The 18,355-nt window shown below is 35.8% G+C and overlaps 1 protein-coding gene across 1 annotated transcript in view; it reads right to left on the bottom strand.

Annotated features, from left to right (window-relative positions):
* Positions 1-18,009, bottom strand: part of LOC149784486 (uncharacterized) — a 113,537-nt gene extending 95,528 nt beyond the window's left edge. Inside the window, exons 1-4 of the mRNA XM_089932569.1 lie at positions 16,882-18,009; positions 16,053-16,218; positions 5,198-6,327; positions 4,369-4,534 (exon numbers count right to left, since the gene is read on the bottom strand). Coding sequence (XP_089788695.1) covers positions 4,369-4,441 — 73 coding nt within the window. The 5' untranslated portion in view covers positions 4,442-4,534; positions 5,198-6,327; positions 16,053-16,218; positions 16,882-18,009. The remainder of the gene's footprint in view (positions 1-4,368; positions 4,535-5,197; positions 6,328-16,052; positions 16,219-16,881) is intronic.
* Positions 18,010-18,355: the final 346 nt, after the last annotated feature.

Raw genomic sequence — 18,355 nt, forward strand, 5'->3', positions numbered from 1 at the left:
TTTGGTCAAGGCTTGCTGTGTTACAAGATTGGATGGGATAAGAGTTTGGTCAAGTCTAGCTGTATTACAACTTTGGATGGGATAAGAGTTTAGTCAAGTCTAGCTATGTTACAAGACTGGATGAGATAATAGTTTGGTCAAGTCTAGCTGGGCTACAAGTTTGTATTGAATAAAAGGTTGGTCAAGTCTAGCCGTGTTAAAAAGATTGGATGGGATGGGGGTTTGGTCAAGTCTAGCTGTGTTAGAGAACAATATTCAGAAGAATAAACATGTTGACTTGTCAATTTTAAACAAAAACGGTATTTTGCAATGTTTTACAAAACATGAAGATTATAACAAACATGATTTCTAACTGTGTGCATAAGAGTCTGAGAGAAAGTGGGGTGCTTACTAAGAGTGTTCCAAGATTTTTATAAGGTAGATCATGTGACTGCTTGTATGCCCTCATTTCCGCTTTGAACTTTAAATACCACTGATTAATGGCAATATGGTCTTCCTTTTGAAAATACGTTCAAGATAACTGAGTAAAATCTGTACGTTTTGCCGTTCCATATTTCATCGAGCTGCCGTCTCGATGTGAAAAGTGCTTGTAGTTACTAACAAATACACTGGGTGAATTTCCAACATGTGCTAGTTTGGGATACTATGTACAAAACCTCAAAAAACATATTTTCGACCATGTTAATAAATTCATGTTAGGGAGAACAATCATCACAACGTGGCTGAACATTTCTGTCTTTAAGTTACGTTATATTTTACATGTTTTGTATACCACAAAACCTAGAACATGTCAGATAGCTTTCTTCTGATCTAAGAGTTAAAAAACGGTATTTACTGTGTGTGTTTGTGCGTGTGTGTGTGTGCGCGAGCGCGAACGTGTGAGTGTGTGAAAAGTCGGGATCCACGTGCCCTAACACAATCAATTCACATGATTGGAGGGGTGGAAATATGGATCATTATTTGTGCATCAGAGAGTTAATAACCATTATTGTTAAATCAATATAACAAAAGCTTTTGTGCAAAAACATGCAACAATGTTTTACAAGAAATATAAACTAGTGTGTATTATGGTATGGGGAACTATTAATCATACAAACAGACTCATAAATATTCGTGAATATTTTACAAAGCACTGATTCCTGCATGCAATGCAATGGGAGATGTAAAGTTAACAGATGAGGATTGTGTGACATATTGAGGTATGTGGCTGACAAGTGCCTATGTTCAAAAGCCCTGTCTTTGACACTGTACACAAAGTGCTAAAGCCCCTGTCACTGACACTGTATACACAATTCTAAAGCCCCTATCACTGATAATGTATACACAGGTCTAAAGCCTATATAATTGGCACTGTAAACACATTTGCAAAGTTCATGTCATTGACACTGTATACACTGTTGTAAAGCCCTTTTCACTGACACTGTATACACAGTACTAAAGCCCCTGTCACTGGCACTGTATGCACAGTTCTAAAGCCAATGTCACTGACACTGTATACACAGTTATAAATTCCATGTCACTGACACTGCCTACACAGTTCTAAAAGCCCTGTCACTGACACTGTGTGCACAGATCTAAAGCCGCATGTCAATTGCACTGTATACACAGTTCTAAAGTCCATGTCACGGAAAACGTATGCAGATATATAAGTCCATGTCACGGACACAGTATACACAGTTATATAGCGTCCATGTCACGGACACAGTATACACAGTTATATAGCGTCCATGTCACAGACACTGTATGCACAGTTATATAGCGTCCATGTCACGGACACTGTATGCACAGTTATATAGCGTCCATGTCACGGACACAGTATACACAGTTATATAGCGTCCATGTCACGGACACAGTATACACAGTTCTAAAGTCCATGTCACGGACAACGTATGCAGATATGTAAGTCCATGTCACGGACACAGTATACACAGTTATATAGCGTCCATGTCACGGACACAGTATACACAGTTATATAGCGTCCATGTCACGGACACTGTATGCACAGTTATGTAGCGTCCATGTCACGGACACAGTATACACAGTTATATAGCGTCCATGTCACAGACACTGTATGCACAGCTCTAAAGTCCATGTCACGGACACTGTATGCACAGATTTAAAGTACATGTCGTGGACACAGTATACACAGATTTAAAGTACATGTCGTGGACACCATATGTATAACAATGCAATTTTCCGAAGTGCAATTGCAGAACGTAAATATGTTAGCCAAACTCTTAATCGGTTGAACGAGAGCTTTTCGAAATTCACGTTTTAAATTAGGTTTGGATTTTACGACCAATTCATATGAACAAATCTGTAGAAATTATGTCTTACCATACTTTGATTGTATTACAGAAATTACAAATCTTTGCATTTTTTGTAATGCATCAAGTCATTGTGACTGTCCTATTTAGTATGTTAAAAAGTACAATGTTCAAAGAAGATATTTTACACAGCAATCATTTTACCAGCATTCAACGTATCTTGAACATCAAGCAACACGGTTTTTACAACAGACACACGATAATTTTCACTCAATTTTAAAAAATCAGACAGCACAGTCCTTATTAGACATTAAACATTAGACAACATAGTCTTTTAAACAGGGCACAATGTAATTTTCACTCAGTACTGGGAACATAAGACAACAGTCTTTTAAACAGGGCACAATGTAATTTTCACTCAGTACTGGAAACAACAGACAACAATCTTTTAAACTGGACACGGTAAGTATCGTTCATATTTAGAAACGTCAGACAACACGGTCTTTTAAACAGGGAACACAGTAATTGTCGCTCATATTTAGAAATATCAGGGGTTTTTTATTTTAAAAAAAAAACAGAGCACACAGTAATTTTCACTATTTTTATTAACATAAAACAAAACTGTCTTTAAAAGAGAGCACACAATAATTTTTAATACGTATTTTAAAAACATTAGACAACATTCTTTTAATCAGGGCACAAAACAATTTCACTCATATTTGGAAACACCAGACAACACGATCATTTGTGCGGGGCACACAATACTTTTCACTCATTTATGGAACAATCAGATAACAAGGTAATTAAAACAGCGCGTACTGTAATTATCACTAAAGTTTATAACAGCACATTTAGAAATATCAGACAACATGGTCTTTTTGAGCAGGGCACAATAATGTGCACTCATTTTTGGAAACAACACATAACACTAGCAGCGTACAAACGGCGGGGGTGGGGGAGGGGCAGTGGTCTCTGGCGTCAGACCTTTTAGGGCGCAAGAACTCCTTTGGGTATTCTTCATTATTTTCTCAGTTAATTTGATAATTATACTTAATTTTAAAATTAATTTTGTCCCTATTGTATCATCTCAGGTAGGATTAGGAAAACATGTGAGTATATTTGTTTTTATTATCATGCAAACACCTTCGTTTGTTTTGTTCTTTTGTACACACCGTTTAATTTCAATGTGTGATGTTATAAAGGACCTTGTGGTGAAATAAAAGGTTGCTTCTAAATGCTACTTCATTCAGGCTAACCATTAGCGTGAACCTAGTTATCTGAATCTAACTATTAGGTTGGATGATGCAATCCGTGTCTAACCATTAGGGTGGATCATGCTATCTATGTCTAACAATTAGGGTGAATCATTATATATATATATATATATATATATATATATACACCATGAAAACCTGTTACAGTAGCCAATAAACCTATGGCATATCATGTCACACCAACAAACCCCATTTTCGCATTGCATGATTGAATGGAAAAGTTACACTATGGAACTACGACACTGTATTCGGTCATTGAGAACTGAATAAAGTGAATACCTGTCTGGTTTGGTTTTAACTTTGTATTTATGGTGATGCTAAAAGCAACATTTCAACACAAATATAATCGTTTTCCTGCCGATTTTGCTTGTGCAAATGGAATTCTGCCTTTGTGGCACAGTTTAACATTCATAATATACGACAGTTAAATGTATTAAACTACGTGTGACACATTTTAACAGTCATAACATAAGACAGTTCAAATTGTATTAAACTACGTGTGGCACATTTTAGCAATCAAAGTATAAGTCAGTTCAAATGGTATCAAACAATAATCAGATATTAACTGTCATTTTGCTGAGTTTAATTATCATTTTATATCCATCGTACAGTCGGACCACTGTTGTAAACGGATATTGTTCTCCCACGCACCGTATATGGAAATTTGCTGAAAAATGTAATTGCCTACATTAGACATTAAGTAACAAATCAGACAGAACTATGCTATCTAAATTTAGGATTATTGAAACGTTGATGATATGATATACGTATTGATGTGTTATAAAAAAAATCATCTGGTTGTTATATGTGACTAATCTATTACATACCTTCCGTTTCTAGTTTCAGAATCCTATCGTTGACTATTCTGCAAATAGGTTCTTGTGATCTTACAGTGGCCATCGTGTCCTTTCAATGGAATGTCGATACAAACGTATTGATTTAGGTGAAGTGAGTTGTCAACCTAATACAGTGACGATGTTAGTTAGGCCCGGTCTGCAAAAAATAGAAAGCAAACGTCCAGTCAATAGCAAGGAATAACTAATATTACATTTAAAAATTATGGAAGGGATATCACCTTGTCTGTGAAAGAAAAATGTCTTAGGCATAAATTAATATTTACTATTATAGAATACCAAAATTATTGGGGACGCAAGTTGACGAGTGGACAAAAGCGTCCATCTTTATAGATCACCACCATCTCACGTTTGACCGCATAGGTGTCAGGCTGGCTAATTTGGATATGTGAGAAAGCTGCCAGTAACTTTCCATGGTTCGATAGTCCTTATCGAGGTTTTTCCAAAATCCTTGATACAGGCCGCCATGTATAACTTATCTTGTGCTATAAAGTGGCAATAAACTTCAAACCAGCAACATCCAAAATAAATGCATGGTGCATATACATTTATAAACACCATATACTATTGCTTTGCAAACAAAGCGAGAAAGAGTATTAACGCATTTGTTTTAGTTTACCAGGTAGAAGTCAACTAAGTTCATGGTATGGCCGTGCGTCTGTCATCCGTTGTTCTTAGTGTGGTTTGTCAATATATCTAGAGGGTTCGTTTATGAACAGGACCCGCTCTATGTTGGTGCATAACTTATTTCATTGAGAAATAGGACGTATTTGATTATGGACGATGAAAAGAGCATACTTACGTGTAAGTGGCTGAATGTACGAACACCTAGAGGCTTTATTGTCAGACTGGTATTTTTGAGGGGTCCCTTACTCCGTTTTTCCTTGTCCGCTCAAAAAACACAAAGTCTTCAAAAATATTATTTGCATTTCAACAAATGTATGCACCATAGTGCTTATCAGACACCGTCCTACACTCAAGTTTTTCTGAACTCAAACATGTTATGCACATGTGTCATTACCATAAAATAAATTACTGTGACAGTACTGTAATTCCACTAGCACATTATACAGTGATTATATATAAATTCCTATACAGTGGAACCTGTCTTGAAAGACCACCCCTTCTGCCAAAACATAATGGTCTCTCATGACAGGTGGTCTCTCATAACAGGTTATAACACTATATAATCTCTAAATCTGTACATGGAGAACCTGGTCTTTCAAGACAGGCGGTCTCTCATAGCAGTGGTCTCTCAAGACAGGTTTTACTGTAATTGTAAACACGTGTATGAGTTTAGTTAGATCGATACCTGCAACAATACGTTGCCTAGATAGATAATTGCCCTAAACAAAGACAATATAAGTGTGTATTTGTGTAATTTTATAATCATATCAAAAAGACTGATACTTACAAAGTTTATATAAATCCCTCAAAATCCAATCTTCTTTAGTTTACACCATGTATTTCTTATATGCTCCCTGTGCAAAATCAAGTTGCTATAAACAAACCAAACAAACACAGCAGATAATGGCATATGCATACAACAACGAGCTAAGTCGTGAATGAGTTACCTTATCCGACTAAATTATGTTTCTCTTATAATACGTCTACCTCTTTCATGTGGTTTGTTCAAGCGAATCAAAGGCAGACAATGTACAGAAAATATGATAAAGTGGAAAGAATGAATTAGGGGTCAAATTGTCACACCAAAACTCCAAAACTCCAAAGTTAATATATATGCCTTTCAGTTATTTATTTGACCTCAAGAAGACCAGTACCTGTACCTATCTTTCTCTCCGTCTGTCCATCAGATACAACCAGTATGGGTTGAAATCCTCCTTCTCCCCTTTTTCTTCCTTCCTTCACATCCAAAAACCTCCACCGTCATAAAAACAACTGATACTGATACTGCCCCCGCTGATGCTACAGCTATAATGAAATCACATCAAATGACGATGATTATGACAATGACTACATTATTACTACTCCGCTTTTTCTACCAAATTGTATATATAGGTCGGAAAATCTACTGCCAGATAATATTTTTGAATCTGCATGAAACACTCAAGACCTGTCCCCTATATCCTTTATTCATCAGTAAGCATCACCAATTCCGATGTATGAGGGATTTTGTCCGTAGCAAATTTAGCATTGATTTTTATGCATGTTCGTCATACTGTCCGTATAAATCATTTCCTCTGCATCCTTCCAAAATGTACAATACATATTTGTCACTATGTGCTTTACAAATAGAACAACAGTCTACAGTGTCATGTAAAGTGTAAGAAACATATTATTTAGCGCAAATATAATAGTATGTGGACTGCTTAGTTGCGTTCTTTAGAAGTAATGCATAGTTTGCCTTTGCTAAAGGTCAGTATAATCAAATACAGTTATTGATTAGAATGGGGCTCAACTGAAAGGAATCAATTAAAAGTAATTTTTTGACAGAGCCTACATTATTATTCAAACAGAGTCGCAGTAACCTTTCTTAACATGTAGTTCAAAATTCAGCACATGATAGGCTATACATGACGGCCAGTATATCTGGTGGAGGAACTCGTAAAAATCCTAGAAAGAACCACACAGCCCATGAGAAACTACTGCAAGCTTTCTCACATCCCCATGCTGCCGAACCTGAGACTTAAACTCACACACAGTTGATATCTTTGTGATCTGTAAAAGCGAGCGCCCCAGACCACTATGACACCTGGGGCCCGTATTGCAGAAATAAATTTGCTCTTCACTTTGAGATTAACAGTAAGTCAAAGATCTTAAATGAGCCTACGCAAAGCGTCTACCTGAATAGAATAATGGTGACGTCGGACAACACGTAGCTGGTGAAATATGAAAATATGGCAAAAGGCAGACTCATGGATTGAAAAGAACAAAGAAAGGTTTGGTGGCTAACTTTCGTCTAACACGACTGACATACCTCATCAATAGTGTAATACATTAACTTTGATTCGGCTTGTTCATTTAACACATTATCGTGTTATACCAGTAAAATATTTCATCTGAGGTTCTATTGTCTCATTCTATTTGCAAGATCGATAATGTGTCACGTATCTTCTATTTGTTCACGTCAAATTCAGGGTGTGGGATGGGTGAGTTTCGCAGGGTTTCTTTTTGGGGTAGGGACAATAAAACAGGATCCAAAAAGATATTCAGTCATATACCACAGTAATTTTACACCGCTGTTGGGCTTTTCTGCACATGTAAGTTTTCCGTCACCAATATGGAAGGAAAACTCATACCGAATTCGACCGATCGACGAAAAAAAAAATACTGCAATGCTTACCATTTGAAATGAGGCAATTGTCACCAGAATAGTCGGATCAGAATAATGATAATTTTGGAAACACGGGATACTACCCTTGTGTTTTCGTGACTCGCGATATGTCGGCACATGGCTTTCAAAATATGTAATGTTTGTGCATCGGGCTACGGCAATGAAATGCATTACTTTGGACTTTTTCTGGCAGCATTTCAGCCGAGGAATTAGGTCAGGTTTATAGCTGGTTTTGCAAAATTCACTAAATGGCAAGAGATATTAAGCAAATGAAACCGATCTTGTATAATAAATTGGTAAAAAGTTCAAATAAGCTATTATGTTGAAAAGAAACAACAATGAATAGTATGTATTGTTTGCATCGCCTCGTTTATGGGGAACAAATACTTCAGCATTTAGAGACAGACTTGATAATCTGTTCGATCGGCAAGTTGACAAGTTAGATAACAGACGATAAAGTAGTTGAATGAGAACAATTAGAAACGTGGTCTAAAGATGCAATATTGTTTTAAGGGAAACATTTCTATCTTTTAAATAATGTATTTATTTTTATGATTCTAAAGATAAATATTAAATAGTTTTTCTGGGTTACTAGTTCAAGAAGGGAATGGAGGGGGTCTTCATGCTGACATATGGAAATCACATTTTCATATGCATTTGGAGTAGAAATGTGGGATTGTTTTGCACACTTTATGAATATCACTTTCCTTAACTAAAGTAAGATCGTTTTTTGTTGACACAAATTTGATTTTCTACCCCCACCACGTGATAAAATGTTTAAAGAAATGACGTAGCACAGAATTATACGACGCGCAGGATAGGCCGTCATGGTGGTAATTGCATGTACCGATTAACGTGTTACGCATGATCTAGATATTAATCTACCTAACTCACTGTCACTGCAAAGTGTAAGTAGCTGGTAAAATACGCGCTCAGCATGCCAAGAGGGAAGTCCTTCTCGAGAATCCTGTAATAGTATAGAGTACATATGAGTACATCAAGTTATTTGGCTGTCTTGCATGGCTGTATATGGTATACAGTATGCATGATTACATCAAGTTATATGGCTGTCTTGTATGGCCTTATATAGTACCGAGTAGGTACGAGTACATCAAGTTATATGGCTGTCTTGCATGGCTGTATACAGTAGAGAGTATGTATGAGCACATCAAGTTATATTACCCTTGCATGGATGTATATAGTATAGAGTATGTATGAGTACATCAAGTTATATGGCTTCTCGCATGACTGTATATAGTATAGCGTATGTATGTATACATCAAGTTATATTACCCTTGCATGGATGTATATAGTATAGAGTATGTATGAGTACATCAAGTTATATGGCTGTCTTGCATGGCTTGCGAAGACTTATTTTTTAAAAATCGTACGGTTCGGACAAAACAATGCCTAGAATGTTGTTGATTAGTATTGTTGTCATGCGGATCATTTGGTGTATCAAGGGTCTATCTTGATAATATATGTCCCGGAATATATATATATATATATATATATATATATATATATATATATATATATATATATGAAAAAGGCCACAGAGAGAGAGAGAGAGATATGCTAATAGCTAAGTACATTTATCAACATTTATTACTTGAAGTTTTAACACTTGTGTTAAACCTTTACAAAATGTTTGATTTTTCAATTGACCTGATAATTAATTTGTAACATTATGGTGACATTATCACAAGCCTTCGCCCGTGGATATTAAGTTGCGCTCGGGACACGATAGGCCAGATCGTTAGTTCAGTTCTTTTAATTATATCGATGCATACTATAACTGATCCGCGAATATCACGATACCCTCTGTTGCCATAATGGGACATTATTGAATCACGCGTCATGCTAACAGCAAATATGCAACGGTCATTGTACCATATTGTATATATTAGTATGTGTACGTTTTTACCATAATGTTATATAATGAAATCTGTCATTCGCTAAGAGAAAATTTAGAGTTAGATGGACACAACTAGGAATAACAACGTGTGTAATATAAGCACTACACATATAACTACTCATACGGAATGGCAACGTCTGTGATATAAACACATATAGGACTACTCATACGGAATTGGATAACACGAAATTGCAAAATTGTAATAACATACTTAACAAACTTAATAAATATTGGCAGATGTAAAGACACAATCTAAAGACTTGCATCCCATAAAATTGGGGAAAATTCATACAAGTATAGTGGAAAATAGAATATAAAGCATATACTAATAGAAAATGTAATGACTGAATTAAAATGTCAGCATAGGCAGCAATCCCTCTCCATGCTGATAGCAACTATCATAGTGAGAAACTTAATGCAATAATAGATTGGACAATTCCTTAGGAATATGATCAGTTGATGAGCAAACATAAAACCAATTGATACCATAAAATTGCAAACAGATCATTCCGTGCCAAAGTCGTTCTGTACCCAAGTCGTTTCATACTCGAATGAATCTTTCGTACCCAGTGTCATGATAGTTTCCTAACCAAATGATATAGTTGTTTATTGCACACATCGAAGTACAAATATAACCACTAAGATCATATAAAATGATATTTCCTACAGATTTCAAGCTGTTATATATCAAAGTATTTGATTTCAGGCATTGGATTGGTGACAAGTGATTATCTTTGGATAATTCGCCGAGAACACGTGTTGATATATAATAGTGTACTCCTGTCGCTTACATGAAAACATATGGCGTTTTATATCAGTTGTATGTAACAGGACAAAATATGATATTGATTAAAAGATGAAGCATTGTTTTAAAAACGGGCAAAGCCAGTCTTCCATTATATGTGCTAGTTAGCCTCTTGTAAGAAGAAACTACTGCAAATGTTACACGGATTCAACTGGCATCCAAAAACATTTTTTTATTAAAATTATTAAAGAAAACACTTGTGGGAAGAGTACCAGAACGGTGTCATGTCCTCAAAACTACTGAAAAGCTGCAGCAGCACATACGACCTGAGAATTGACTGACAAGGTAATTCGCATTATTGCACCATCAATAATTTGTTATCACTATACTGATTACTGTTCTTATTTTTTTAAATCCTAAAACAAAAATTCATATAGTAATTCTGATTAACCTTTTGCTAAATAGCGTATCATCTTTAGCTACGCCATCAAATGTATTCAACATATATTTAATAAAACTATAGAATGTACGATCTGAAATAATGTTGTTAGTACCTTTTATAAAGAAACCATCATTGTGCTAGATTTTCGTATTACTGTCTTCCTCATTTAATCAATTGATTGCAATTTTACCATTCTATTCTGGGGAAATCATGTTTGCTGCATTATACAAATTTTATTACTGGTAGGATCCAAGCATGAATAAATTTTTTCAGTAGGTTACATAACATGTCAGATCTAAAATACTGAATTAAATATATATAAAATGCAGTGCCGAGTTAAACTCTCTCTCTCTCTCTCTCTCTCTCTCTCTCTCTGTGCGAGTATTTATGTGCATTATATTTAGAATGATTATGTTAAAAGCATAGAGAATTTCAACTATGCTACTAGCTTGTTCAGCCATGTTAATCATTACTGCATGACACCAAGGAATATGGCAACGTTTGCCGATTTAAACGATTAAAAAACGTATTCAATTATTTCAACTTAGGACAATAAGGTATATTTGAAAGTGTACAATAATGGGTACGAATTGACCATTGGGTATGAAACGACCATCACCTTGATTACGAAACGACCAATTTCTACTTGGTACGAAACGACTTAGGTACGGAATGATTATAAACCGACTCAAACCCAAACCACCAGAAGTGAGATGGCAGTGATTGGTAAAACCCAGAGCTGTAGAGACCACTAGATACCCGGGTCAGACTTAATATGTACGTGTTAGTTTATATAGAAAATAATTTTCAATAATGCGAATAAAGTTGTAATTCTGATGTACGACACATTTCACGAGTATTAAAGCTCTATGTCCAACTTAGGAGACATTTCGAGTAATACAGTTTTAATTCTGATAAACGATATATTTTACGAGTAATAAAGTTGTAATTCTGATGTACGTGCTATACATTTCATGAGTAGTAACGTGAGGAGAGTTTTAAAGCATTTAGTCTACGATTGCTAACGACTTGAAGCAACCGAAAATGTATAACGGTTGACCTTTTTATTCCTATAGGAAAAAAAGGTGCCTATTGAGCTTTGATTTTATTGGTTGGTTGCATTAATTTTTGCCCAATATTTAGCATAGTTGTCATAATCGGCTTCTACTTCTTTAATATCGGAGTAAAGCGATTTGAAACTAGTAGAAACATGGAAGACTCCGTCCTTTACTCTGTTACTCCCTTTTTGAAATCTTAAAAAAGTATAGCTATTTCTACAAATATGAACACCAGAGCGCTTAGTAGATTCACTACCGTCCTACACTCAAGTCATTACCTAAACGACTCTACGTTTATAGATCTTTGTGAAGCCTGAAACCAACCAAGATATCTGCTGTTTCAAGTCTAAAGTCAACCATGTTTTTCACCTGTATCAAGTCAGAACTCAAACATGTCACGCGTTTATATCAAGTCGCAACTGAACCATGTTATCCATTTAAGTCGATACCAGATAATAAATACCTTCCTAAATAATTCATTTCAATAGTAGTTTATACATTAATTAGATCTGAGTTCCTGTTTTGTTTTATTTTTTAATACGGGGAATATGAACATGCATTTGTGTAACTGGACTGACAATTGAACTCTATCTTCACAAGAAAGTAGTCCCCTCTTCTCATGCACACTGCTAATCCGATAAATCAACCCCACAAATCTGTGTTGAAACTGATGGACGATGTTGCGGGTCTGATGTCACCTGTTCATTAAAATATGCAATTTTGCTGCATGCAAATCATTCCAGAACAAACCCACGTACACCTTAGACACATACCGGTAGTTGGTAACAGCCATATCAAGCGCGAAATTCAAAATGGCCACAGGAAAGATGGTTGCGCTATTCCATGTGGATTTACAAGTCACCAAACATATGATTTGTTAAGGAAATATAATCTACATGTCACCAAAATAATCGTTCAGCCGACGGTAGCTGCACAGCCACGAGAAATATCGGTTAATGTATAAAATATACATTGATGTGTGCAGCCAAATTTGAATGGAGATAATTGCAGCTTGTAATGAATAGGTGAAATCGTCCCCTCACTCAAAAATCAATATCATCATGCGAATATCGTTGAGCTGTATAGCGTCAATGGAAAATTAACAGGGAATATATCGTGGGACTGATTCCTGCATGCAATGCAATGGGAGATGTAAAGTTAACAGATGAGGATTGTGTGACATATTGAGGTATGTGGCTGACAAGTGCCTATGTTCAAAAGCCCTGTCTTTGACACTGTACACAAAGTGCTAAAGCCCCTGTCACTGACACTGTATACACAATTCTAAAGCCCCTGTCACTGATAATGTATACACAGGTCTAAAGCCTATATAATTGGCACTGTAAACACATTTGCAAAGTTCATGTCATTGACACTGTATACACTGTTGTAAAGCCCTTTTCACTGACACTGTATACACAGTACTAAAGCCCCTGTCACTGGCACTGTATGCACAGTTCTAAAGCCAATGTCACTGACACTGTATACACAGTTATAAATTCCATGTCACGGACAACGTATGCAGATATATAAGTCCATGTCACGGACACAGTATACACAGTTATATAGCGTCCATGTCACGGACACAGTATACACAGTTATATAGCGTCCATGTCACGGACACTGTATGCACAGTTATATAGCGTCCATGTCACGGACACAGTATACACAGTTATATAGCGTCCATGTCACAGACACTGTATGCACAGCTCTAAAGTCCATGTCACGGACAACGTATGCAGATATATAAGTCCATGTCACGGACACAGTATACACAGTTATATAGCGTCCATGTCACGGACACAGTATACACAGTTATATAGCGTCCATGTCACGGACACTGTATGCACAGTTATATAGCGTCCATGTCACGGACACAGTATACACAGTTATATAGCGTCCATGTCACAGACACTGTATGCACAGCTCTAAAGTCCATGTCACGGACACTGTATGCACAGATTTAAAGTACATGTCGTGGACACAGTATACACAGATTTAAAGTACATGTCGTGGACACCGTATGTATAACAATGCAATTTTCCGAAGTGCAATTGCAGAACGTAAATATGTTAGCCAAACTCTTAATCGGTTGAATGAGAGCTTTTCGAAATTCACGTTTTAAATTAGGTTTGGATTTTACGACCAATTCATATGAACAAATCTGTAGAAATTATGTCTTACCATACTTTGATTGTATTACAGAAATTACAAATCTTTGCATTTTTTGTAATGCATCAAGTCATTGTGACTGTCCTATTTAGTATGTTAAAAAGTACAATGTTCAAAGAAGATATTTTACACAGCAATCATTTTACCAGCATTCAACGTATCTTGAACATCAAGCAACACGGTTTTTACAACAGACACACGATAATTTTCACTCATTTTTAAAAAATCAGACAGCACAGTCCTTATTAGACATTAAACATTAGACAACATAGTCTTTTAAACAGGGCACAATGTAATTTTCACTCAGTACTGGGAACATAAGACAACAGTCTTTTAAACAGGGCACAATGTAATTTTCACTCAGTACTGGAAACAACAGACAACAATCTTTTAAACTGGACACGGTAAGTATCGTTCATTTTTAGAAACGTCAGACAACACGGTCTTTTAAACAGGGAACACAGTAATTGTCGCTCATATTTAGAAATATCAGGGGTTTTTTATTTAAAAAAAAAAACAGAGCACACAGTAATTTTCACTATTTTTATTAACATAAAACAAAACTGTCTTTAAAAGAGAGCACACAATAATTTTTAATACGTATTTTAAAAACATTAGACAACATTCTTTTAATCAGGGCACAAAACAATTTCACTCATATTTGGAAACACCAGACAACACGATCATTTGTGCGGGGCACACAATACTTTTCACTCATTTATGGAACAATCAGATAACAAGGTAATTAAAACAGCGCGTACTGTAATTATCACTAAAGTTTATAACAGCACATTTAGAAATATCAGACAACATGGTCTTTTTGAGCAGGGCACAATAATGTGCACTCATTTTTGGAAACAACACATAACACTAGCAGCGTACAAACGGCGGGGGTGGGGGAGGGGCAGTGGTCTCTGGCGTCAGACCTTTTAGGGCGCAAGAACTCCTTTGGGTATTCTTCATTATTTTCTCAGTTAATTTGATAATTATACTTAATTTTAAAATTAATTTTGTCCCTATTGTATCATCTCAGGTAGGATTGGGAAAACATGTGAGTATATTTGTTTTTATTATCATGCAAACACGTTCGTTTGTTTTGTTCTTTTGTACACACTGTTTAATTTCAATGTGTGATGTTATAAAGGACCTTGTGGTGAAATAAAAGGTTGCTTCTAAATGCTACTTCATTCAGGCTAACCATTAGCGTGAACCTAGTTATCTGAATCTAACTATTAGGTTGGATGATGCAATCCGTGTCTAACCATTAGGGTGGATCATGCTATCTATGTCTAACAATTAGGGTGAATCATTATATATATATATATACACCATGAAAACCTGTTACAGTAGCCAATAAACCTATGGCATATCATGTCACACCAACAAACCCCATTTTCGCGTTGCATGATTGAATGGAAAAGTTACACTATGGGACTACGACACTGTATTCGGTCATTGAGAACTGAATAAAGTGAATACCTGTCTGGTTTGGTTTTAACTTTGTATTTATGGTGATGCTAAAAGCAACATTTCAACACAAATATAATCATTTTCCTGCCGATTTTGCTTGTGCAAATGGAATTCTGCCTTTGTGGCACAGTTTAACATTCATAATATACGACAGTTAAATGTATTAAACTACGTGTGACACATTTTAACAGTCATAACATAAGACAGTTCAAATTGTATTAAACTACGTGTGGCACATTTTAGCAATCAAAGTATAAGACAGTTCAAATGGTATCAAACAATAATCAGATATTAACTGTCATTTTGCTGAGTTTAATTATCATTTTATATCCATCGTACAGTCGGACCACTGTTGTAAACGGATATTGTTCTCCCACGCACCGTATATGGACATTTGCTGAAAAATGTAATTGCTTACATTAGACATTAAGTAACAAATCAGACAGAACTATGCTATCTAAATTTAGGATTATTGAAACATTGATGATATGATATACGTATTGATGTGTTATAAAAAAAATCATCTGGTTGTTATATGTGACTTATCTATTACATACCTTCCGTTTCTAGTTCCAGAATCCTATCGTTGACTATTCTGCAAATAGGTTCTTGTGATCTTACAGTGGCCATCGTGTCCTTTCAATGGAATGTCGATACAAACGTATTGATTTAGGTGAAGTGAGTTGTCAACCTAATACAGTGACGATGTTAGTTAGGCCCGGTCTGCAAAAAATAGAAAGCAAACGTCCAGTCAATAGCAAGGAATAACTAATATTACGTTTACAAATTATGGAAGGGATATCGCCTTGTCTGTGAAAGAAAAATGTCTTAGGCATAAATTAATATTTACTATTATAGAATACCAAAATTATTGGGGACGCAAGTTGACGAGTGGACAAAAGCGTCCATCTTTATAGATCACCACCATCTCACGTCTGACCGCATAGGTGTCAGGCTGGCTAATTTGGATATGTGAGAAAGCTGCCAGTAACTTTCCGTGGTTCGATAGTCCTTATCGAGGTTTTTCCAAAATCCTTGATACAGGCCGCCATGTATAACTTATCTTGTGCTATAAAGTGGCAATAAACTTCAAACCAGCAACATCCAAAATAAATGCATGGTGCATATACATTTATAAACACCATATACTATTGCTTTGCAAACAAAGCGAGAAAGAGTATTAACGCATTTGTTTTAGTTTACCAGGTGGAAGTCAACTAAGTTCATGGTATGCCCGTGCGTCTGTCATCCGTTGTTCTTAGTGTGGTTTGTCAATATATCTAGAGGGTTCGTTTATGAACAGGACCCGCTCTATGTTGGTGCATAACTTATTTCATTGAGAAATAGGACGTATTTGATTATGGACGATGAAAAGAGCATACTTACGTGTAAGTGGCTGAATGTACGAACACCTAGAGGCTTTATTGTCAGACTGGTATTGATGGAGGGGTCCCTTACTCCGTTTTTCCTTGTCCGCTCAAAAAACACAAAGTCTTCAAAAATATTATTTGCATTTCAACAAATGTATGCACCATAGTGCTTATCAGACACCGTCCTACACTCAAGTTTTTCTGAACTCAAACATGTTATGCACATGTGTCATTACCATAAAATAAATTACTGTGACAGTACTGTAATTCCACTAGCACATTATACAGTGATTATATATAAATTCCTATAATTGTAAACACGTGTATGAGTTTAGCTAGATCGATACCTGCACAATACGTTGCCTAGATAGATAATTGCCCTAAACAAAGACAATATAAGTGTGTATTTGTGTAATTTTATAATCATATCAAAAAGACTGATACTTACAAAGTTTATATAAATCCCTCAAAATCCAATCTTCCTTAGTTTACACCATGTATTTCTTATACGCTCCCTGTGCAAAATCAAGTTGCTATAAACAAACCAAACAAACACAGCAGATAATGGCATATGCATACAACAACGAGCTAAGTCGTGAATGAGTTACCTTATCCGACTAAATTATGTTTCTCTTATAATACGTCTACCTCTTTCATGTGGTTTGTTCAAGCGAATCAAAGGCAGACAATGTACAGAAAATATGATAAAGTGGAAAGAATGAATTAGGGGTCAAATTGTCACACCAAAACTCCAAAACTCCAAAGTTAATATATATGCCTTTCAGTTATTTATTTGACCTCAAGAAGACCAGTACCTGTACCTATCTTTCTCTCCGTCTGTCCATCAGATACAACCAGTATGGGTTGAAATCCTCCTTCTCCCCTTTTTCTTCCTTCCTTCACATCCAAAAACCTCCACCGTCATAAAAACAACTGATACTGATACTGCCCCCGCTGATGCTACAGCTATAATGAAATCACATCAAATGACGATGATTATGACAATGACTACATTAATAATGGTATTACTACTCCGCTTTTTCTACCAAATTGTATATATAGGTCGGAAAATCTACTGCCAGATAATATTTTTGAATCTGCATGAAACACTCAAGACCTGTCCCCTATATCCTTTATTCATCAGTAAGCATCACCAATTCCGATGTATGAGGGATTTTGTCCGTAGCAAATTTAGCATTGATTTTTGTGCATGTTCGTCATACTGTCCCTATAAATCATTTCCTCTGCATCCTTCCAAAATGTACAATACATATTTGTCACTATGTGCTTTACAAATAGAACAACAGTCTACAGTGTCATGTAAAGTGTAAGAAACATATTATTTAGTGCAAATATAATAGTATGTGGACTGCTTAGTTGCGTTCTTTAGAAGTAATGCATAGTTTGCCTTTGCTAAAGGTCAGTATAATCAAATACAGTTATTGATTAGAATGGGGCTCAACTGAAAGGAATCAATTAAAAGTAATTTT

This window comes from Sinohyriopsis cumingii, chromosome 14, assembly GCF_028554795.1.
Source record: "Sinohyriopsis cumingii isolate HCF-2022 chromosome 14, ASM2855479v2, whole genome shotgun sequence".
In the NCBI taxonomy this organism is placed as follows: domain Eukaryota; kingdom Metazoa; phylum Mollusca; class Bivalvia; order Unionida; family Unionidae; genus Sinohyriopsis; species Sinohyriopsis cumingii.